The sequence below is a fragment of the Ictalurus punctatus genome, chromosome 16, assembly GCF_001660625.3.
Source record: "Ictalurus punctatus breed USDA103 chromosome 16, Coco_2.0, whole genome shotgun sequence".
NCBI classification, from domain to species: Eukaryota; Metazoa; Chordata; class Actinopteri; order Siluriformes; family Ictaluridae; genus Ictalurus; species Ictalurus punctatus.
The window spans coordinates 23,562,404-23,586,537 of record NC_030431.2 but is presented as its reverse complement, the minus strand read 5'-3'; the positions used below and the strand labels follow the sequence as shown (position 1 = coordinate 23,586,537).

General features: G+C 43.4%; 1 protein-coding gene across 1 annotated transcript in view; it reads left to right on the top strand.

The window, feature by feature from the left end:
- The window catches only part of sppl3 (signal peptide peptidase 3), a 38,268-nt gene extending 16,591 nt beyond the window's left edge, over positions 1-21,677 (top strand). The window contains exons 3-10 of the mRNA XM_017489919.3: positions 4,580-4,671; positions 5,267-5,386; positions 7,161-7,239; positions 9,663-9,775; positions 10,524-10,630; positions 10,722-11,076; positions 13,885-13,994; positions 15,940-21,677. Coding sequence (XP_017345408.1) covers positions 4,580-4,671; positions 5,267-5,386; positions 7,161-7,239; positions 9,663-9,775; positions 10,524-10,630; positions 10,722-11,076; positions 13,885-13,994; positions 15,940-16,011 — 1,048 coding nt within the window. The 3' untranslated portion in view covers positions 16,012-21,677. The remainder of the gene's footprint in view (positions 1-4,579; positions 4,672-5,266; positions 5,387-7,160; positions 7,240-9,662; positions 9,776-10,523; positions 10,631-10,721; positions 11,077-13,884; positions 13,995-15,939) is intronic.
- The last annotated feature ends 2,457 nt before the right edge of the window (positions 21,678-24,134 follow it).

Below are 24,134 nucleotides of genomic sequence, written 5' to 3'. Positions count from 1 at the left end.
GAGGGTGAAATTCCAGCGAAAGGAATTCTGAAGAACGTTCCCACCCTTACGCTGATATCATCCTCGGATATAAAGGCATATGGGTCAAAAGATAATGTCTCCACTCGAACACGGGTTATCAGGCATCACATTTACTGTGCATGTAACAAGGACACGAAAATAACGATGACTTTATTATCTAAGGAAATGGTCTGTCTTGCACCTCCAGGGTCAGGGGTTCGATTCCCGCCTCCTCCCTGAGAGGGCGGAGCTTGAATGTTCTTCCCGTGCTTTAGAGAGAGAGAGAGAGAGAGAGAGAGAGAGAGAGAGAGAGAGGGAGGGGGGCGGGATGGAGAGAGAGAGAGAGAGGGGGGGGGGGGGCGGGATGGAGAGAGAGAGAGGGGGGGGGCGGGATGGAGAGAGAGAGAGGGGGGGGCGGGATGGAGAGGGAGAGAGAGAGAGGGGGGGGGCGGGATGGAGAGAGAGAGAGGGGGGGGGGCGGGATGGAGAGAGAGAGAGGGGGGGGGCGGGATGGAGAGGGAGAGAGAGAGGGGGGGGGGGGGCGGGATGGAGAGGGAGAGAGAGAGAGGGGGGGGGGGCGGGATGGAGAGAGAGAGAGGGGGGGGGGGCGGGATGGAGAGAGAGAGAGGGGGGGGGGCGGGATGGAGAGAGAGAGAGAGGGGGGGGCGGGATGGAGAGAGAGGGGGGGGGGGGGGGGGGGCGGGATGGAGAGAGAGAGAGCGAAACATGGTGTAACTTACCAGGACAGAATGAACACCATAGATTGTCAAAAACGCTTGCGATCCGCCATGTCGTATGATTATCGTAGGAGAGCCGAAAGTACTCCGGGGTGATGCATGTCATACCCGAACGTGGGGTCCGCCGGGACGTTCGAAGCTTGGGAATAACGCCCCGGGTGTTTCGGGTCCCTGCAGGTGTTTGCGATCTCATTAATTAGCGCAAAATCAAGCGAGGTCCGCGATTGCGGTTTTGCCGCGGTAGTTTTCCGCAACCACAAAAGACTCCAAAAATCGAGCATTTTCGGCCACAACAGTCGCAAAAAATAAATAAATAAAAACCCCTCCGAAATCCTGTATGTACTGACGTACCCAAAACAGCACATCGTAAAAGTGCAAACTTTTAAATTGTTTATTTGAACTACGCAGACTCCTAAGACCTCACACCCAAACCGGGCTGTGACCCTGAACGACCATTCCCATCGATAACTATTAAGTTGCCTCTACTAAAATAGGAAGACTTTTATTACAGGAAAGGGTAGGAATTAAAGCAAAAACGATTGACTCTATTAGGCGAAGTAAGGACCGTCCCAATTCCCGACACTAGGTAACGTGGAGAATTTAGAAAGGCGTAGATATTAACAGGCCGACGTTGAAATGATCTTCTGTGTATCTCAAGCTGCACATTACATGATATTTAATGATAATTCACGCAGTGTTAAATTTTACTGCCAGCGATTTGTCTACGTTTGAGTGGCTGCAGTTTTCATGAAGTGACCCATTATATACGATTATAAAAAGGACGTGTAAGAGGGAAAACAACCCTCTTTCACTTTTATTGTTACATTATTTAATTCCTGTGTTCTGATATTCAGAGTTCAGTTTTGTGGTACAAATGGATGGATGGTTTGTGATATTGATGTAAGGATGGACTGTGGCATCGATGGATGGTTGGCTTGTGGGATTGATGGATGGATTGTGGGATTGATGGTTGGCTTGTGGGATTGATGGATGGATTGTGGGATTGATGGATGGATTGTGGGATTGATGGATGGATTGTGGGATTGATGGATGGATTGTGGGATTGATGGGTGGATTGTGGGATTGATGGATGGATTGTGGGATTGATGGATGGATTGTGGGATTGATGGATGGATTGTGGGATTGATGGATGGATTGTGGGATGGCTTGTTGGTTGGATGATGCTTTGTGGGAGGGAGTGATGGATGAATGGACTGTACATAGTAGGGTGGATGAATCAATCGATGGTTATTTGGATAGTGAGATGGATTGATGGTGGGATAGATGTTTGGATAGATCTATCATGGGATGGATAGATGGCTCATGGGATATTAGGATGGATTGATGAATGATTCAATGGATCCATCCATCTCGTAATGAATCCATCATGACATTCATGTATGGCTGGATCTTGGGATAGATGGTTGGACAGATCTATCATGGGGTGGATGGATGGATGGATGGATGGATTTAAGGGTTTCTCGTCGGATATTAGGATGGACTGATGGACGGGTCAGTGGATAGATCTATCCATCCATCCCATAATGAATCTGTTGTGAGATGGATGGATGGATAGATGGACGAAAGGATGATTGGTTCTGTGGATAGTTGAATCGATGTATAGTTTTTAAAAAGCTGTGTGGTTTTGTTTTTTTATTTATTTTAAAAAAGCATGATTGTGGCCGGTCCTGATCTTCAATAAAAGTTCTAAACACTGAAAGATGCAGCAGTTAGTTATATGTTGTACCGTATATTGTTTCCATGACGACATTGACCTCACTGGAACGCAGTCACACGCCGTGTCGAACAGAAACCAACTCTTACCCAAGCCCAGAATTCAGGGCCTAGACACTTCCCCTTCCTGTGTCCACATTGGGAAACCCCTAGGTTTCTGGGCTGAAGTAGGACCGTCATCTAGGGCAGGGTGATACGACAATGGAATATTCATATCACCTTGCTCACGTTTGATAAGTTATTTCATTGCTATTGTTTAGTAATCGTGAACTCAGAGTTTCAGAACCGATTCACAGAGAAGAGAGCAGCTGGTGAATTGTTTCTGAGAAAATGGTTTCTCGACTGTTGCCAATTCGGCCTCGGACAGCTGGACAGAAAAATCGAAAAGAATCGAATGCCGAAAACGTCCCAGACCCCGGTGATGGAAAGGAATTTGTGCTTGGTTAAGGCTCTGGGTTACTGATCAGAAGGTTGGAGGTTCAAGCCCCAGCACCACCAAGCTGCCACTGTTGGGCCCTTGAGCAAGGCCCTTAACCCTCTCTGCTCCAGGGGGCGCTGTATCATGGCCGACCCTGCGCTCTGACCCCAGCTTTCCTGACATGCTGGGGTATGCGAAGAAAACAATTTCACTGTGCTGTAACGTATACGTGACCAATAAAGACTCCTTAACATAACGATTATTCGGCTACTCTCTAGTAACCTGTAGAGCACCCCTCTAGTCCGTATTCCTGTCATTTGGTCTTCATGAAAATCCCGTATATTTGGGGGAAAAGGTTTTGTGTACATTTACTACCTCATGTAATCCCCAACTGATCGATTTATAATTCGGGATGAGTTACTGCACAGTTTATATAGGGATTACGCCGTCAAGTTCAAACCGCTAATTCGTTTAATTTTGGACTAAATGGCATTAATGAAATCTTACATACGTGTTTAAAATAAATAAATAAATAAATAGAAAGCAGCCGAGTCCATTTTACGGAAACGAACACAAAATCACGCGGACGCCACGGTATTCGGAGGAGCTTTCGATGTGTAAAAATCACCGCGGGATTTCGGCAGGGCGCGTCGGGTGACGTCGTGACGACGCGCGTTCGGCCGAAGCCCCCTTCGATTCACGTGCGTCGAAAACGAGTACGGCTGAAAAGGTCTCGTTTACCAACAAACATCACCGCGGAACAGTTCCGTGCGATCGCGCCGATCCGAGTAGTTCTTCGCGAGAAAGAACGCGAAACTCCGCAGGTCTCATCGCAGAGCTCGGAAAAAAGCCCCAGCAAAATCGAGCGTTCCTGACCGCGACGCTCGCGGAAAACTCGGCAAAAGCCGGTGTGGCCTGTTAAGAATCAAAACAGCTCTGATATGGTTTGGCCTCCCACTGCTAACACAAACTCGCTGGATTACCAGTATCGTGTTTTTATTTTGTTTTTTTTTTTTTGTTTTTTTTACCTCAGTTTCCGTGTCTTTTCTTTCGAGCGTGATTACATCGCACTGGATGCAAGACGCCGAATTCACTCCCGTAATTTCTCTCCATGTTCTGACCTTTTCCGCTCCCTTTTTATTCAACTTCTGCCGCCTTCTGGTTTCTTCGTCTTTTGGTCGTTCTAGTAACCGTTTTGCATGTAGTGAGCGTGCCGTTTTATGGACGTGGCCAAACGCAAATCGGCTCCGGTGTGCACGCAGCCGGGAACTTGCGGGTGGTTGCTGTTCATCACCGTACCCACACCAGTAGATTTTTTTTTTTGTTTTTGTTGTCAATATTTAGTTCAAGATCTCAAAATGATCTCGTGTGTGTTTGGATTGTCCGACTGGAACAGGACGTTCTGCACCTCTGCTGGAATGCCGTGTAAACAAACCGGATTCCGGAGATCGGAAGACAAAGCGAGAGGGATTTGGGAAAGCGTGACGGGGGGGTGTTGGAAAGCGCGTTGTTTTGATTTTTATCTTTATTAGAGAAAATTCTTCACCTGTGAACGTTTTTTTTTTTTTTTTTTACGCTTCTGTGAAACTCAACTCAAGGCGCTTGGGCGTTATACTGCTTTGCACTGATTATGATGCTGGGACTACATGCTGACCGTGTGTGTGTGTGTGTGTGTGTGTTTTTTGCCCAGGTCGTTAAACATGGACTGTGAGAACCAAGACAAGGACAAGGATGGAAATCCCACAGCTGCCAGCTCTTTCAACAACACCAACTCCAACAACAGTGAGACACACACACACGCACACACACACACACACAGGACCTAAGACACACGCACAATTAATAATACAGCTAATTAATGCCATACAACACCGAACTCTAACCTTAAACCTCATGAACTAAAATGGAACCTTAAAAGAAACCTGCAGTTTTTGTTTAAATCTCGTGCCGATAAGCCGAACGTCCCCACAACGTCAGGACTTTCAGGTATTCTTCTTATCAGTGATGTAAAAACGTCTGCACACACCCAAAACAAAATTGAAATTAATGACCCTTTGGAGAAACAGGATGTATTGGTATACTGTACCTATCAGCTTCTGTGCTAAATGGGATTAACATAGAAACCTTGATAAGATTTCAATTAGGGTTTTGTGTTTTGTTTCGTTCTTGTTACAGTATCATTGCCCTCGCTCTCTTACCGAGTCAAGTCATTTGGGACTGGTATTGCAACCTGCTGCTGCTTGGCTGTAATTTGACTGAAGAATGTACCATGAGTTTTATTTAGGGATCAGATTGACATTAGCTAAACTGTTAATACGTGTATTATGAATACATAATCGTGTGTGTGTGTGTGTGTGTGTGTGTGTGTGTTTTTCAGGTATTCAGACCATCGACTCTACACAGGCTCTGTTCCTCCCAATCGGAGCATCTGTCTCGCTCTTAGTCATGTTCTTCTTCTTCGATTCGGTCCAGGTGGTTTTCACCATCTGCACTGCAGGTATGAAGTGTGTGTGTGTGTGTGTGTGTGTGTGTGTGTGTGTGTGTGTGTGTGTGTGTGTGTGTGTGTGTGTGTGTACAGTTGCAATCAAAATGAATTCTTCGAGTGGTTTCCCCAAATTCAACTGAAAATGCAATGTATGACTTCTCCAGTTTCAAAATTATTCACCCCCTTCATGGCGAGTATCTTTAGTACTTAGTAGCGCATCCTTTTGCTGTTATGACCTGCTGTAAACGAGATGCAGAGCTTCTGGCAGCGTGTCTGAGGACTCTTACCCCGTTCCTCATGAGCAATGGCCTCCAGTTCAGTAATATTCTTGGGTTTGCGTGCTGCAACCGCCGCCTTCACATCCCACCAGAGATTTTCTACTGGGTTCAAGTCAGGTGACTGTGACGGCCCTGTAGAATCTTCCATGACTTCTTCTGCTACCAAGCCTTGGTGGAATTTGAGGTATGTTTGGGATCATTTTCCTGTTGGGAGGTCCGATGACGCCCAAGCTTCAGCTTCCTCACAGACGGCGTAATGTTTTCTCCTAGGATTTCCTGATACTCCAATGAATCCATCTCGCCTTCCATACGCCGCAGGTTTCCAGTGCCAGAGGATGCAAAGCAGCCGCAGAGCATCACCGAGCCACCACCATGCTCGACTGTGGACAGAGTGTTCTTTCTTCATTCTTCTTCCTCCAGACGTACCGCTGATCCATCGTGCCGAAAAGTTCCACAGAACAGAATCCCAGAATCTGTTCGCTCCACAGAACAGAATCCCAAAACGTCTGTGGGTTATTTATATGATTTTGAATGACTTTTCTTGTGCTTTTGGGTCAGTAGTAGTTTACGTCTTGGAGTTCTGGCATGGAGACCTTCTGCGTTTAGTACGCGCCTTACTGTGCTCACTGAAACCTCAGTGCCTGTTACACCAAGTCTTGCTGCAGGTCTTTTACAGTCACTCGAGGGTTTTTCACAACCTGCCTTCTCAGAAGTCTGCTTGCAGGCGTTGATAGCTTCCTTGTTGATGGCCTCCTGCCCCATCCAAGTATTTCATACATTTTCTACCCCTAGCCAGTTCGAGTATTTCATGTGCTCCAGCTCAAGCACACCTAGTACAACTAATGAAGCCCTTTATTAGTTTTGCATCAGGTGTGCTTGAGACGACACCTGTTTTGCATATTTGTGCTGCTGTGAGGGATTCTACTCAGGGGGGTGAATCATTTTGAGACTGGAGAAGTCATTATAAGTTGCGTTTTCAGTTGAATTTGTGGAAGCCGCTTGAAGCATTCGTTGTGTTGAACTATTTCAAATGCTTTTGTTTTATTTACACACACACACACACACAGGTGCATCTCAGACTCTTGATTTCCAAATGAAATGCAACATTGACTTTCATCTTCCCCATCATTGTGTCTGTGTACTGAACCAGACTGAGAGATTAAAGGCTCAGGAAACCTTCGCAGGTGTTTTGAGCTCATTAACAGATTACAGATCTTCTCCGGTCGAAATTTCTGTATTATAAATTCTTCATTGGAACATTTTGAGATACCGGATGTTTGGTTTCCGTGAGCTGTTAGCTGTGATCATCGAGATTAAAACAAAGAAAGGCTTGAAATATTTCATTTTGTGTAATGAATCTAGAATGTATGAAAGTTCCATTTTTTGAATTAAATTACAGGGAAAAAAACAACTTTTACACAATATTAATTTTTTTTGAGATACACCTGTATATAGTTCCCTTTGCCACTTACCCATTTATTCTCATTCTCTCTCTCTCTCACACACAGTTCTGGCTACTATAGCGTTTGCGTTCCTGCTGTTGCCGATGTGCCAGTATCTGACGCGACCCTGCTCCCCACAGAACAAGTAAGATCAGTCCAGATGTTTCTTCACTTCGCTGTTCTGCGGCTGGTTCTCGTGTAACGGCTTGCCATATTAAGGCTTCCGTGCACCAAAATGTTTTGTTTGTGTAGTGGATTTGGTGTAAAAAAAAAAAATGTTTACAAAAAAAAAAAGTAAGTTAAACTGCTATTTTGCCGAAATGATCTCTGAGCATTCATTTATTCACTTGTCATTTAGTTAAGCGTATTACAGACTGTATTTTCAGAGCTCCTGTGCAAGTTGCTAGAAAAATGGCATTTTCTGACTCGCTGTACAGGTTGCATTTTCGGACTCTACATGAAAGTTGCTATAGAAACGGCATTTTCAGGTGTGCCATGCAGGTTGCTATAGAAACAGCATTTTTAATCATGCCATGCAGGTTGCTATAGAAACGCCATTTTCAGGTGTGCCATGCAGGTTGTTATAGAAACAGCATTTTTAATCATGCCATGCAGGTTGCTATAGAAACGCCATTTTCAGTTGTACCATGCAGGTTGTTATAGAAACAGCATTTTTAATCATACCATGCAGGTTGCTATAGAAACAGCATTTTTAATCATGCCATGCAGGTTGCTATAGAAACGCCATTTTCATGTGTGCCATGCAGGTTGCTATAGAAACAGCATTTTTAATCATGCCCTGCAGGTTGCTATAGAAACGCCATTTTCAGTTGTACCATGCAGGTTGTTATAGAAACAGCATTTTTAATCATACCATGCAGGTTGCTATAGAAACAGCATTTTTAATCATACCATGCAGGTTGCTATAGAAACGCCATTTTCATGTGTGCCATGCAGGTTGCTATAGAAACAGCATTTTTAATCATGCCATGCAGGTTGCTATAGAAACAGCATTTTTAATCATGCCCTGCAGGTTGCTATAGAAACAGCATTTTTAATCATGCCATGCAGGTTGCTATAGAAACGCCATTTTCAGGTGTGCCATGCAGGTTGCTATAGAAACAGCATTTTTAATCATACCATGCAGGTTGCTATAGAAACAGCATTTTCAGGTGTGCCATGCAGGTTGCTATAGAAACAGCATTTTCAGGTGTGCCATGCAGGTTGCTATAGAAACAGCATTTTTAATCATGCCATGCAGTTTGCTATAGAAACAGCATTTTCATGTGTGCCATGCAGGTTGCTATAGAAACAGCATTTTTAATCATGCCATGCAGTTTGCTATAGAAACAGCATTTTCATGTGTGCCATGCAGGTTGCTATAGAAACAGCATTTTTAGTCACGCCACGTTTAGAGGAAATATCGGTTGAACAACGATTCTACTAGGTCCTTCAGTTTAACAAAAAAAAAAAAAAAAAAAAAAAGCCGGCCGTGAGGAGAAGTTAAAGTTTAAGTTAAAACCTATATGTCTAGAAGAAACGGGCTACTAGCAGGCTTTGTGGATCTCGTTCAAAGTTACAGCCCCAATTCCAAAAAAGTTGGGACGCTGTGTAAAATGTAAATAAAACCAGAACGCAATGATTTGTTAAACCTCATAAAACCCGTATGCTATTCACAATAGAACATAGAAAATGATTAAACTGGGGAGACGTACCATTTTAAGGAAAAAATAAGGGGATTTTGAATTTGATGGCCACAACAAGTCTCAAAAAAGTTGGGACGGGGCAACAAAAGCCTGGAAGAGTAAGTGTTAGTAAAAAGAGACAGCTGGAGGTTAATTAGTTACGGGTCAGTAAGATGATTGGGTATAAAAAGAGTATTTTTCTTATTTGTGATTCCACACTCTACAGTAGAGGTTAATAGATCATATGAAAGTGAAGTAGACTCAGGGTTTAAAGAATTTGAAGGTTTTCATAAGTTTTTTTTTTTTATTTTTATTTTTTTATTAACCTAACCTGCCAGGTTTAAACGTTATAATTTTATCGTGGCGATTGTAGACAGTGTTTAACTCTATTTTTAAAAAAAACAACGTCCGTTTCATCTCTGTACCAATGTTATAGAGGTCAGACCCCTTCCCTTTCCCATCACCCTGCTCACACCAGCAGAGTCATGATACTCTACACACAGAAACCCAACAGTGTCCTGATTAATCTTGTAACAGACTTGCAGAGATGATTAATAATAATAATAATAATAATAATAATAATCGGTTCGTTTACGCTGATTGAAAATATCCGATATCCATCAGCAGAATGAGACGGCTGCGTACTCCTTCAGAACACTCATCAGGCACTCATTAGGAAATACTGAGAAGTACACCTCATCGCCTAGGAACTCGTCCTCAAATGATCTCGTAGCCAAATGAACTCGCGGTTAACCTCAATGTTTTGCTAGCTAAGCTGTAAGCCAGGTTTGTTTGGATTACTTGTGTAACTGTGTATATACTCTGTGTGTGTGTGTGTGTGTGTGTGTGTGTGTGTGTGTGTGTGTGTGGGATTTACGTGCAGGATTTCATTTGGCTGCTGTGGCCGCTTCACGTTAGCTGAGTTGCTCTCCTTCTCCCTCTCGGTCATGCTCGTCCTCATCTGGGTGCTCACAGGACACTGGCTCCTCATGGACGGTAGGTCTGTGTGTGTGTGTGTGTGTGTGTGAGTGTGTATCTTTCACTGAGAGTCTGATGTATTTTGGAAAGTGCACAACATGCTGATAAAACCCTGTTTGTTTTACTTACGAGCCCTGCCTCACGTTGTAAGACGCTAAGCAGTCATCTCGTACTTTCATCTTTTTCTTTTTTCTTTTTCCCCCACTCACGTCACTGTAATTATCGTCGTGCGGTGGCGTATTTTCCACATCACAAGTCGCTCTGCAGTAAAAACAGAACCTTTCCCTTAATTTTTGTTTGTTTAGCAAAATAAATAAACGAAAGGAAGCGTTCCGTCTCGTCGAAGCCGCCGCACTAGTTTGCAGAAAAGTCTCCTACCTCAAGCGTCTAATTCGGCGTAACCGTGCTCACGTGGATGTGGGGGTTTTTAACGTTACGTTGGCACGGAGCATCCGGAAATTTGGGTATAGTCCGAGAAAATTCCCATTCAAACTCAACGTTCTGTTTTGTTTTTCGTTTATAAGAGCCAAACGCTTCACTGACCGATTTTACCCAGAATCCTTTCCAGTAACATGTGCCCGAACCCTTCAGACATGGCTACGCCCTGTAATGTCGTTCTAATTTACTTTACGTCACTTCCAGCTTTCTGTGTACACGCCCTGCTGTCAGGGTTTAGGAGACGGATCCGACTCGTATGTTTTCTGTGTGTTGTGGTCGGTGATGGTGGTGATGATGATGATGATGATGATGGTGTTTCTCTGTGCAGCACTGGCGATGGGTCTGTGTGTGGCGATGATCGCCTTCGTGAGATTACCCAGTCTGAAGGTGTCCTGCCTGCTCCTGTCTGGTCTGCTCATATACGATGTGTTCTGGGTAAGAACAACACGCCGTATGCCGATTTGTTGTCGTACGTGTCTGAGCGCGGCGTGCGAGTGTAACCGTGCGAATCTCCGTCCTTCCTCAGGTCTTCTTCTCGGCTTACATCTTCAACAGTAACGTGATGGTGAAGGTAGCCACGCAGCCGGCCGATAACCCGCTGGACGTTATCTCCCGTAAGCTGCACCTGGGCCCCAGCATGGGCCGCGACGTGCCCCGCCTCTCGCTCCCAGGCAAGCTGGTGTTCCCGAGCTCCACGGGCAGCCATTTCTCCATGCTGGGCATCGGCGACATCGTCATGCCCGGACTGCTGCTGTGCTTCGTGCTGCGATACGACAATTACAAAAAGCAGGCGAGCGGCGAGGCATCGAGCCCCGCCAACATGTCCGGGCGCATGCAGCGCGTCTCCTACTTCCACTGCACTCTCATCGGCTACTTCGTGGGTGAGTGAGGATACAGGTGTACTGTAGGAGATGAGATGTGGGTTTGGATAGAGGATGGTAATCCTGCAGACAGGGACTAATGACCAACAGAGACGGTTGTGTACAATAATGGCCCAGAGAATGTTGATTTGATTTGATTTTTGTGCTTGCTTATTAACGAACTTGTTTTGCTCCTAGCTCACTCGGTTAGTGCCCCAACCTTTTGCTGAGTCTCTGTCAGTGCTTCAGACTCGACACACTTTCTGTGGTTTCTGGGTCTGAAGCAAACAAAGGACGTTTGATAGGAGCTTATTGTCCCTTTTGTGCGCTGGGATGAGTGCAGGATAAACTTGGATTACAGGAATTTACTTCCTTGTCCGATCCCTAGGCGTCTGAAGGCAGGTTTCTGTAAAGCTGCTTTATGACGAAGCAAATAGAAATGAGTCGAGTCAAATTCAGTCAATTCATGGAGTCTTTCAGCTACACGGTCCTATAGAAGGTGTAGAGGTTTTAAATCCTATAGACTGTATAAATCTACAGACCGGGATGTGCTTTAATCCTATAGCGTCCTGTTAGGAGTTGCCTTCTGTCCCCGTAGACATGATACTGAGTCTCTCTCTCTCTGTGTGTGTATCTGTCTCTCTCTCTCTCTCTCTCTCTCTCTCTCTCTCTCTCTCTCTCTCTCTCTCTGTGTATCTGACTCTCTCTCTCTCTCTCTCTCTCTCTCTCTCTCTCTCTCTCTCTCTCTCTCTCTCTCTGTGTGTATCTGACTCTCTCTCTCTCTCTCTCTCTCTCTCTCTCTGTGTATCTGACTCTCTCTCTCTCTCTCTCTCTCTCTCTCTCTCTCTCTCTCTGTGTATCTGACTCTCTCTCTCTCTCTCTCTGTGTGTATCTGACTCTCTCTCTCTGTGTATCTGACTCTCTCTCTCTGTGTATCTGTCTCTCTCTCTCTCTCTCTCTGTGTATCTGACTCTCTCTCTCTGTGTATCTGTCTCTCTCTCTCTCTCTCTGTGTGTATCTGACTCTCTCTCTCTGTGTATCTGTCTCTCTCTCTCTCTCTCTGTGTGTATCTGACTCTCTCTCTCTGTGTGTATCTGACTCTCTCTCTCTGTGTGTATCTGACTCTCTCTCTCTGTGTGTATCTGACTCTCTCTCTCTGTGTATCTGACTCTCTCTCTGTGTATCTGTCTCTCTCTCTGTGTATCTGACTCTCTCTCTCTGTGTATCTGACTCTCTCTCTCTGTGTATCTGACTCTCTCTCTCTCTGTGTATCTGACTCTCTCTCTCTCACTCTCTCTCTCTCTCTCTCTCTCTCTCTGTGTATCTGACTCTCTCTCTCTCTCTCTCTGTGTATCTGACTCTCTCTCTCTCTCTCTCTCTCTCTGTGTATCTGACTCTCTCTCTCTCTCTCTCTCTGTGTATCTGACTCTCTCTCTCTCTCTCTCTCTGTGTATCTGACTCTCTCTCTCTCTCTCTCTCTCTCTCTCTCTCTGTGTATCTGACTCTCTCTCTCTCTCTCTCTGTGTATCTGACTCTCTCTCACTCTGTCTCTCTCACTCTGTGTCTCTCTGTGTATCTGACTCTCTATCTCTGTGTCTCTCTCTCTCTCTCTCTCTCTCTCTCTCTCTCTCTCTGTGTATCTGACTCTCTCTCTCTCTCTCTCTCTCTCTCTCTCTCTCTCTCTCTCTCTGTGTGTATCTGACTCTCTCTCTCTCTCTCTGTGTGTGTATCTGACTCTCTCTCTCTGTGTGTATCTGACTCTCTCTCTCTGTGTATCTGTCTCTCTCTCTGTGTGTATCTGACTCTCTCTCTCTGTGTGTATCTGACTCTCTCTCTCTGTGTATCTGTCTCTCTCTCTGTGTGTGTATCTGACTCTCTCTCTCTGTGTGTATCTGACTCTCTCTCTCTGTGTATCTGTCTCTCTCTCTGTGTGTATCTGACTCTCTCTCTGTGTATCTGACTCTCTCTCTCTCTCTCTCTCTGTGTGTATCTGACTCTCTCTCTCTGTGTATCTGTCTCTCTCTCTCTGTGTATCTGTCTCTCTCTCTGTGTGTATCTGACTCTCTCTCTGTGTATCTGACTCTCTCTCTCTCTCTCTGTGTGTATCTGACTCTCTCTCTCTGTGTATCTGTCTCTCTCTCTCTGTGTATCTGACTCTCTCTCTCTCTGTGTATCTGACTCTCTCTCTCTCTCACTCTCTCTCTCTCTCTCTCTGTGTATCTGACTCTCTCTCTCTGTGTATCTGACTCTCTCTCTCTCTGTGTATCTGACTCTCTCTCTCTCTCTCTCTCTCTCACTCTCTCTCTCTCTCTCTCTCTCTCTCTCTCTCTCTCTCTCTCTCTCTGTGTATCTGACTCTCTCTCTCTCTCTCTCTCTCTCTCTCTCTCTCTCTCTCTCTGTGTATCTTACTCTCTCTCTCTCTCTCTCTCTCTGTGTATCTGACTCTCTCTCTCTCTCTCTCTCTCTCTCTGTGTATCTGACTCTCTCTCTCTGTGTATCTGACTCTCTCTCTCTCTCTCTCTCTCTCTCTCTCTCTCTCTCTCTCTCTCTCTCTCTCTCTCTCTCTGTGTATCTGACTCTCTCTCTCTCTGTGTATCTGACTCTCTATCTCTGTGTCTCTCTCTCTCACTCTGTGTCTCTCTCTGTGTGTGTGTGTGTATCTGACTCTCTCTCACTCTGTCTGTCTCTCTCTCTCTCTGTGTCTGTTTCTCTCTCTCACTCTCTGTATCTGTCTCTCTGTCTCTGACTCTCTCTCTCTCTCTGTCTGTCTGTCTGTCTGTCTCTCTCTCTGCATCTCTCTCTCTCTGCATCTGTCTCTCTCTCTCTCAGGTCTGCTGACTGCGACCGTGGCGTCTCGGATTCACCGTGCGGCTCAGCCCGCTCTGCTCTACCTGGTTCCCTTCACCCTGCTGCCTCTGCTCACCATGGCCTACCTGAAGGTACGACTGTATACAGTCATATATATATATATATATATATATATATATATATATATATATATATATATATATATATATATATATATAAATAATATAATCGTCCCGCTTTCCCCAAACATGATGGATCATCCAGAACATCTTCGATGTCCGATGTGTACTACTTTAATGTTGCGCTGGACCAATGAGGCTACTAGAAATCTATTTCAAAGAAATGAATTTCTGTGAATATCTGCCTCACTTTAGTTCTTCACTGATGTACTGGTCTAGATTATGGCACGGTTACAAAGAGCGATGCACAAGCTGGAAGTGATTCATGGGTTGAAGCTGAAGCTAAATTTGTAAATATTGGCCATCACTGCAATTTCAATAAATAGATTATACGACTTATGTAAAGATTTGGCCGGATATCTACAGTAAACATTATGGGTAAGTTAGACTGCATTATTCCTTAGGCACTCTTCAGTATTCGTCCCATTTGATGTAGTCATGGTCATGTGGAAAAAAAAAAATAAGTACGCCCCATGGCAATACGGCTTCTTTTGACGCATTTGGACGAGCAAATGTTGGATCATCTTTGAAACGGTGCCTGTTAATAATGAAGTTGATGTACTTGAACAAAACCACAAGGAAAATGAGCTTTTTCAATCCTTTATTCATCAGAAATTTCAATAGATGTGATTCTTCTGTGGAAAAAGTAAGTACGCCCTTGGCCTCAGAAGCTAGTATTGCCCCGTTAAGCAGAAAGTTAAGCTGGAGTTTTTGACCACTCTTCCATGCAGTATTCTTTCAGGAGCAAGATGTTTGAGGGTTTTCTTGCATGTATGTTCTGCCCGTTTCAAGTCCCCGTACAACATTTCAACGGGATTCAAATCCGGGCTTTGACTAGGCCGTTCCAGAACCCTCCGTTTCTGCTTCTTGAGCCGTTCCTTGGTGGATTTGCTCGTGTGCAATCAATGAATGAAAGCTGTCCGGTCCCTGAAGCAGCGAAGCAACCCCAAACCATGACGTTTCCACCACCGTGCTTCACAGGTGGTATGAGGTGCTTCTCCTGAAAAGCTGTCTTTGGCCTGAGTCAAACATGTCTGCTGTTACTGTGGCCAAACAACTCTATCTTTGATTCGTCTGTCCAGAGCACATTATTCCAAAAGGCCTGGTCTTTTCCTATATGCTCGTTGGCCAACTGTGGTCTTACAAAGGCTTTTTCGTGGCACACCACCCATGCAGGTCAAATGCGTGCGATCTCTGTACAAGCATGCACTTTGCATCTTTTGAAACAGCTCCAAGAGTTACTAGCAGATCCTGTGATGAAATTTTGGGGTTCTATGAGATTTCTTTATTTAGTCAGACGGTCTGCTCTTGGACTTATTGGCGGTCGTTTGAAATCTGCACCACTTGTAGATGATTTTCCTTACCGCCGAATGTTGCATTTCACATAACTTGGAGATCTTTTTAAATCCCTTGCCAGGCTCGTAGGCATCCATGACTCTTTTCCCGAAGGCCTTACAGAACTCTTTAGACCTTGGCATGATGACACCACACACCTCAGTAGCAAAGGGAACACTAGATAACAGAGGGGTATAAATAAGACCGGTTCCACCTGCACTCCCTAAGCAGGTCCTGATCACCGGCATCCAATCTTCAAAACCTGATTCTAATTTTATGGATTCGAAGGTGTGATGAACTGCCTATTAATAACGCTGATGCACTCAAAGATGATCAAATGTTTGCTCGTCCAAACATGTTCAAGCCAGTGGGGTGTACTTATTTTTTCACATGACTATACATGTTTAATAGTGTTTAGTGGCAGTATCAGAGTCCGGGGCGGGGGTGTGTGTGTGTGTGTGTGTGTGTGTGTGTGTGTGTGTGTGTGTTTGAGAGAGAGACCATGTCTCCACAAGGATAGGGGGAATATCTGACCGTTTTGCCCTGCCGTGCACGTTTGCAGGGAGATCTGCGGCGCATGTGGTCCGAGCCTTTCCACACCAAGTCCAGCAGCTCCCGGTTCATGGAAGTATGATGGCCATGAGCAAGATGGACAGCATTCAACTCGACTCATCCCCAACACACACATGGAGAGGGAGAGCAGGAGCACGCGAGAGGGGGAGTCGCACTCGTCTTCTCACCTCCGTATTCGTCGATCAGATGGAGAGCAGCTTGACTTCACTGCCAGATGGATTCTGCTCAGCACATTCACTCACCTTCTCTTTTTTACCTCTTCTGTTTCTTTACCTCTCTATCTGTCTCTCTCTCTCTCTCTCTCTCTCTCTCTCTCTGTGTGTGTGTGTGTGTCTCTCTCTCTCTTTGTCTCTGTCTCTCTCTCTCTCTGTGTGTCTGTCTCTCTCTCTCTCTCTGTGTCTCTGTGTGAGTGTCTCTCTCTCTCTCTCTCTCTCTCTCTCTCTCTCTCTCTCTCTCTCTCTCCTATATCTCCCCCATTGGTCCCTGTTGGACTGAGAGACCACTCCTTACTAGACTCGTCTTTACGGGACACAACCCGTGCTCGTTGAGCTCCACATGAATTTTTTTTTTTTTTTTTTTTTTTTAAATAATCGGCGTCATTATGGATTTGCAGACAGGTGGTGGTTTTTTTTTTTTTTGTTTTTTTTTTGGAACCATGGATCAGACTGAGACAGTCTCAGCTTAGGATAGTGATGACCCTGAGGGGACCAACACACACGCACACACTTATACATGCACACACACTCATATACACACACATACACACACATACACAAGGCCACAGACGCTTCCCTGCTTCTCTCTCTCTCTCTCTCTCTCTCTCTCTCTCTCTCTCTCTCTCTTTCTCTCTCTTATAAGCCCCTCCCCTTTCCCCTTAACAAATACGTGTATTTTATTTAGAAAGATTTTATTCTTGGCATATACAGAAACGACGCGTTATGAAACGGAGTGTGCCCTTTACCGTCGGGAAGGCCACGCCCCCTCTATGTATATAAATGTGTGTACACATGTATTAGGGTTATCATGTCGGGGTGCAAGTGTGTGTGTGTCTGTGTGATCAAATACGAAGTGTGTGTGTGCGAGTGAGGTTTTTTTTGTGCTTTTCCCTTTGTTGCTTTTTCGGTGGATTTGCTGTCAGGGGTTGATGGGAAATGCCCCCCCCCCCTTTAAAAAAGACTCTAAAAGTCGCACCATATACACTTTTTATGGCCGTGTTCCCTCGTTTAAAGGGGTAGTTTGGTGAAACGTGGTCGATCTCTCGCTCCGTGGACGTGTTACCCGAGGCCTGACGTTCGCACGGTTTTTGTTGTGTTTCAGCGTGTCCTGGTCTGCGTTAGACCTCAGCGCTGATGAATTCACCCGTAAAATCTCGACGAGCGATTAATACGTCAGCAGGTCCAGTTTCAACACAACAGGGCGAACAGCATTAATGCACTCGTTTGAACACGTTATCGTTTCTATAGTAACCGCTCCTTCACTTGTATTCACGTGTAATCTATGGATGCACTCTGTAGTCCATTCGAATCGAACCCTGGTGGTGTGTTTTGTTTTGTTTTTTTTGTTGTTTTTTTGTTTTTTGTTTTTTTTTTGTCCCGTCCCGTTCTCTCCCCCCCACCCCCACCTTTCTTCTTCTTCTTTAGTCCGCTTCCTAGACCATCTCGGCGATCATCTCGACGAGGCCCGTCTCTAGGGCGCTTACGGAAACGCTAGGCGATGCCGTCTGGAGATGTTTCGACTGAACCTAAAGAGAAAAGAAACCCTGGAGGCGATACACAAACCGTTTAATAGAATCATTTCCTAACAGATCGCGTGCGCGTCGGTGTCCGGCGTGCTCAGATCGATGTTTTTGTGAATTCTCCCCGCACCGCACGCTCAAGTTCTTCCGCGTTTCTCGTCACCGTGATTCTGACCGGTTACAGAAACGTACACCTTTTCTTATTTTTGCATACACTACGCTGCCGTTGCTGGTTCACTTAATTGCGTGCGAACAAACTAAATAAAACATCAGTATCGCATTTCGTGCCGATTTTGAATTCAGTAAACGGACTAATAGCTGTGAAAGCAAGTCTAAATAGATTATTTTTTTTTTTTTTTTTCCCCCCCAACCAAAACATTATTATTTAATAAATAAAAGCGCATACTTATTGTTGACACGTTTTCTGTATACCACCCCTTGTAAAAATGTTGGAATCAACACCACACTTAGAGGATGTTCACCGAGATTTTGTTTACTTCTGGGCAAATAAACAAATCACAGATATGACGCACAAGCATTTTTATTTTAATAGCTGGACCATCTGGCTTCGTAAAACGTACCCCGGACGAATTGAATGAATTTATTTATTTTTTCTAAATCAAGTAGAGGAAAAACAGTTGTGGAAATCAGCTTATAATTTGCATTTCTCAAGCTAATACCAGCACTAAAGTCTTAAAAATGTCATGTCTGTATTAGATTTTAAATCTAAAAATTATGGAATCAACAACAGAACACGATTAGTACTCGGTTGCTCTTCCTCTGGCTTTTTTTCTCCTTCTTCTTTCTTTGTGGCATGGACTTCACCAGTGAAAACAATATTCTCCATCAAGCTGGTTCCAGCTTTCTAGAATAGCGTTTGACTGATCAGCTTGGTCATAGACTTATTATTATTATTATTATTATTATTATTATTATTATTATTGTACCATACATTTTAAATGGGATTGAGATCTGGACTGTTTGTCATCGAGTCCTTATCGCCACCAAACCTAGTTTCTATCGATGGAATGAGAAAAGTGTCCCAAATTTCATCGTACCCCTGTGTGTTGACTGCCGAGGTCTGCCCCTGGTCCTTTACCTGACGTGGAACTCCAGATCATAACCGAGTGTGGAAATTTCCTTCTTCTTCTTCAGGCAGTCGACTTTATTATACGTTTCAAGACTCCGTTTTAACTGCAGACTCATTTGCGTTTTTAGACTTCAGTGCTGGTATTAGTTTTAGAAATGCAAATTTATAAGGTGATTTCCATAATTGTTTTTCCCTCTACTTGATCGGGGGGGGATAAAATGCCATTTAATGAAAATAATTTCATTAAACTTGTTTGAATTCTGTTTTACCGAAGCCAGAATGTTCAACAATTAAACAAAACAAAACAAAAAAAGTTTTGCGTCATATCTGTGGCTTGTTTATTTGCTACGAAGTTGGGTTTTTTTGTTCGTTTGTTTTTTTAACATCCTCGTAGTGTGCCGATTCGTCATTTTTGCCAGTGGCACTAGAGATGTCTGTGTGACGTTTATGAAAGGAGTCTCCAGTGTCGGCGCTTCGTAACGATCAGTAAGTCTTCAAGACCGAGGACTTTTGTGCGTTCGGGTTTCTCTTTTAAGATTACAAGCGGCTTTATTTTTTTTTCTTTCTTTCTTTCTTTCTTTCTTTGTTGTTTTGTCTCATTAACTTGGAAAGTGAAGCTGGTTTAGGGAATGGATGTTTATAGCTGCTATAACGTGAGAGAACGGGAACGACCGTTTCTTGTAGATGTTCTGTAACATCTGCGAGTATAAACGGTTCGGAAAGGATGACGTGCTGATCATTTAACAGATCCCACCACCCAGGGTGGATTATTTTCCGGTCACAGTACGGCCCTGTGTGGCGTTCGTTACTTCTAATACGACGCTACACCGGATTCATGGTTTCAGAAGTAACTTCACCAAACTATTCCTTTAAGCTGCAGGAGGGACTGGAGGGTGGCACGGCTTCAAGAGGGGCTTCAGAACGCTGTGTGTGTGTGTGTGTGTGTGTGTGACTGAACTGAATGTATGATTACCTCTGTTTAGTCTGGTTCAGAATGGTGCTCTTACAGTCGACGGGCTCGGCGCTGATTACGGTTGTCATTAAGAAGGAATAAGAACCCAAGATAATAATAATTTGCGTGTTAAGGATCAGAACATGTTGGAAAAGTGAGAACTGGTTCATAACCTGGTGACTTGTGTTCTAACTTACATTCTCCTTTTATTTTAGTATTTTCCTGACAGTTATTCGTTCAGCCCATGGGACTGGAATTGTGTGCATGTGTGTGAGTGAGAGTGGTGTGTATGTGCAGTTTGTCTGTTGAGGTCTTCTTGAGTTTCCCTCCTTTTTTTTCTTTTTCTTTTTTTTTTTTCTTCCCCCTCTTCTTCCCTATTTGTTACCTATTTCATTATTTCTAAATCTGTGAGTTGTCTGGCCTCGCATGTGAAGTGTACAGTGTGTCGTCGTTCAGGAAGCCCACGGCAGCACTGCGACACTCGCGCACACGCAGGGTTTCAACGAACGAAAGTACGATTGCACAACAACATAAACACAAGCGCTCGAGCTGCAGAGATCCTCGGAGGGTTCGGACGCCTCGGGGCCCTTTATCTCTGACCGGGACCTCGTATACGCCAGGCAGATTATTTTCCTGACCATGGCACATCTGGAGCACCACAAGACGTCTGCTTACCCACAATCCCTTTCCTGATCCGCTGTCAGTCCCCCTTATGGACTTGAAGCTCTGAAGTCATTGAAGGAACAATGAACATTTTCAAATGTTTTTTTTTTTTTCTTTATTTTATTTTTTTGTTTTGGTTTATCCCCTTATTTGTATTTTTCTGAGTGTTTTATTTTATACTTCACCTCACCCCCCTCCATCCCTCTTCACTCCCTGCCAGCAGAGGGCGCTGGGCTCCGTTGGCACATTTGCGTTACAGCCAAAAGGATTCTGTATAAAAGTGGATTTAAAAAAAAATAAATAAATTAAGAACTGTGTAGTGACATGGATCCTGACGCGCTGTACCTAAACGTTTTCATCTCCTTTAACCTGCTCCCCTTCATCCGGTCAGGATTCTGCTGTAAATAAACGTGACTCTAACTGTAGCGCCTCCTTCCTGTCTCACTCTCTGTTTAATGCCTGCACAAAAACACAGACCAAGCAAGTTTTTAATGGTTTAAATTACAACTTAGGAAATGGTTCAATCATGACTTCCTGTTTCACAGGGGTGTAAATATGAGGGCAGACATAGGCCAAATTCCCTTAGTCATCCATAACAATAGGTAAGATCAAGGAATATAGCTGTGATGTGCGGCAAAAGGTTGTTGATCTTCACAAAATGGGGCGTGGCTATAAGAAAATAGCACAAGCATCGAAAACGCCCATTTCCGCCATCAGGGCAATAATTAAGAAGTTCCAGTCGACTGGAAATGTTATGAATCGACCTGGAATTGGACGCGTGTCTATATCGCCTCAACACACTGTGAAGAGGACGGTTCGAGTGGACAAAAAATCTCCAAGGATCACAGCTGGAGAACTGCAGAGGTTAGATGTGTCTTGGGGTCAGAAAGTCCCCACTAGGAATGGCCATCCCCGTCCCCTGACTTGAACCCCATAGAAAACCTGTGGAGTGAACTGAAGAGGAGAGTCCACCAGCATGGACCTCGAAAGCTGAAGGATCTGGAGAGATTCTCCAACCTCATCAGGCATTATAGGAGAAAATTCAGAGCTGTTGTCTTAGCAAAGGGAGGCAGCGCAAAGTATTGACTAAAAGCGTGCCAATAATTGTTGCACAGATATATTTAACAAAGTTGGGTTGCTTTTTTGTTTTGTTTTGTTTTGTTTTTTTAATAAACCTGTGTTCTGTTTGCAACTGTTTGATGTCCATGAGAGCAGAGTATTTTTGTGGTGTTGTTTTTTTTTTTAACAAAAGATCAAAAGGTTAAACAATAAAGACCATTTTTCACACCCTTCTTTGCTCATATTTACCAAGGGTGCCAATATTAGTGGAGGGCACTGTAATGTATACATAATATATACACACACTTAATTTCTACCTAAATAGAGTGATGCAGCGGTGCTTTAGTCTGGCTAACACTCTCATCTCATAGATCTCTAGCTAGCCAAATCTAGTCTCTGTCTTAACTCCGAGCAAGTCTGCCAACATTTGCAGCATCTCAACTACTTCTACTCAGTATTTCTCTAGATTAATATCACATCGAACGTCGCTGGAAAATGGTGAAAGGTTTTCCTAAATGCTGCAGTCTTTGTTGCAAAACACTTACGATCAATATTTGAAGTTCTGACTGGAGAGATTTACATATGGCAATACAACTAAGCACAAGTTTAAAACTTACTCTGTGTGTAATTCTGCATGTTATTTCTGATCATCATCATCACTCTTACATCAGTGTAGTAATTAAATATAAAGTATTTTTGCTGAAAAATGGGGATTTTCATCCATATCCTAAAAACGTCATGTGAAGGATTTTACTGGGAAATTTAAAACTATTTCACTTTTGTTTGTTTGTTTTCTGTTCGTGGCAATAGCAGCGCTGTTGTTACCATCTTCGGCCACTCGGCGTCGCTGCAGTGCAGATGATGTCTCCCAAAAGGGTTTTCAAAACAAACAAGCATAAAGTAATATTTCTAGAAATATGCCACAGAGATTAATTTGTAACTTTTTCCTGACAGTTACTCTGAGTGACAGTTTGACACTTAAAGGTGTTTACAGGAAAATGTTTTGTATTTGTTTATTTTTGAGAAGTAAAAGTGGAAAAAGGTCAAAGGAATTGTTCTTATGCATAATAATAATAATAATAATAATAATAATAATCTGTAAAATAAACTCAACCATACAAACAAAAAAAACAAAAGAAAATAAATAAAGAAACCGAAAACTTGAAAAAGTTTGCTAAACTGTTTTTTGTTGTTTAAGTGTAGTGATGGTGCTCGGGTGTTCAGCAGAAGCGTTAATATATCGTCGCCATAGTAACAAAACGTTCGCTTTCGGGTTTTTAATCCGGTGATTGTAATTAGATGAGCTAATTGATTTAGATGGAATGTAACCAACTTTTCAATAAATTAAAGAAACACAGAGACAATATATATATATATATATATATATATATATATATATATATATATATATATATATATATATATATATAATTTTATTTTTATTTATTTATTTTTTTAAAAATAAATCAATCAATAAATAAATAGATAAATAGACTGTGATACGTCAAAGCGTCCGCCATATTGGAAGCGGCCAAGTTTATGGAGAGACACGGGTGTGACTCTGACGAACCTATAACTCTCGTGATGTTCAAAATGTTAACACCCTTATTGTCAATGCATTCGAGTATTAAAAGCGATTACATGTTGTCTTGTCTGGAGGTGTTGACTAGTTTTGTAACAAAATGCAGCACATTGTGGTAGCATTTTTGAGAAATTCTTTTCTTTCCCCCTTCAAGATGGCGGCGCTGTGACCATATTTGGTATTTCCGTTTTCATACCTATGCTCGCGACCACAAGGCTGCGCTATGGCTACTCGTGCGGTCTTTCTTTCGCGCGCAGGCAAAATGGCCGCCTACTCGGTTCAAACGCCGACTGTCCAGTTTGTACGCAAAAGACACAGGGGCGAGAAAACGAGCTGTAGTAGGCTAATAATGTCAAAATAATATATTTTATCCAAGTAATAAACGAGCAAAAACTCAGACAGTGAGTTAGAGCTCAGAAAGATAAAATAAAATAATAATTTTAAAAAATATGGCAGTCGTGAGGGGAATTTCGACGCCATGATGAGACGCAAAAGTGTAGTTTAGGCCTGTTAAAGTTACAGCAATTAAAATAAACAGTAGCAAAACAACAACAGAAACAGACTGAAGTTTATAAGCATGTTTTTGTGACAAGTGCTTTAAATTACAACTCGGTTTAGTCTTAAATACAGTATAAAGCGTTAGTGGAATGCGTCAGTCAGTCAGAGCAGGGTTGCCAGGTCGCCATAAATCAACTTAATTCCACTTTTGAGTTTATTAAGATTTTTATTTCTTTAGGCGATCTATATGATGTATTTCTCAGGACTTAGAAGTAATTCAGTTTTATGATTCAATTAAATCAAGAGTGGATTTCAGGGAATTACACAAAGTAATCCTCCTTGAACGACGTGCGTAGTAATGTTTATAAAGAACATGTGGTCTTCAGTGGTGTCCAAGATTTTATAATGGCACCTGAGTTGACCTTTTTTTAAAACATCTTTAATTGACGTTTCCACTTGCCACTCATAGTGGTGCAGTGTAATTTAGCCTTCACTTCATCTTTACTTAATGAGAGCGATGCAGCGGCTCTTTAGTCTATCCGTCACACTCACCATCTCATAGATTGCTAACTAGCCAAGCCGACTCTCTTGTTGAGCCGTAACTC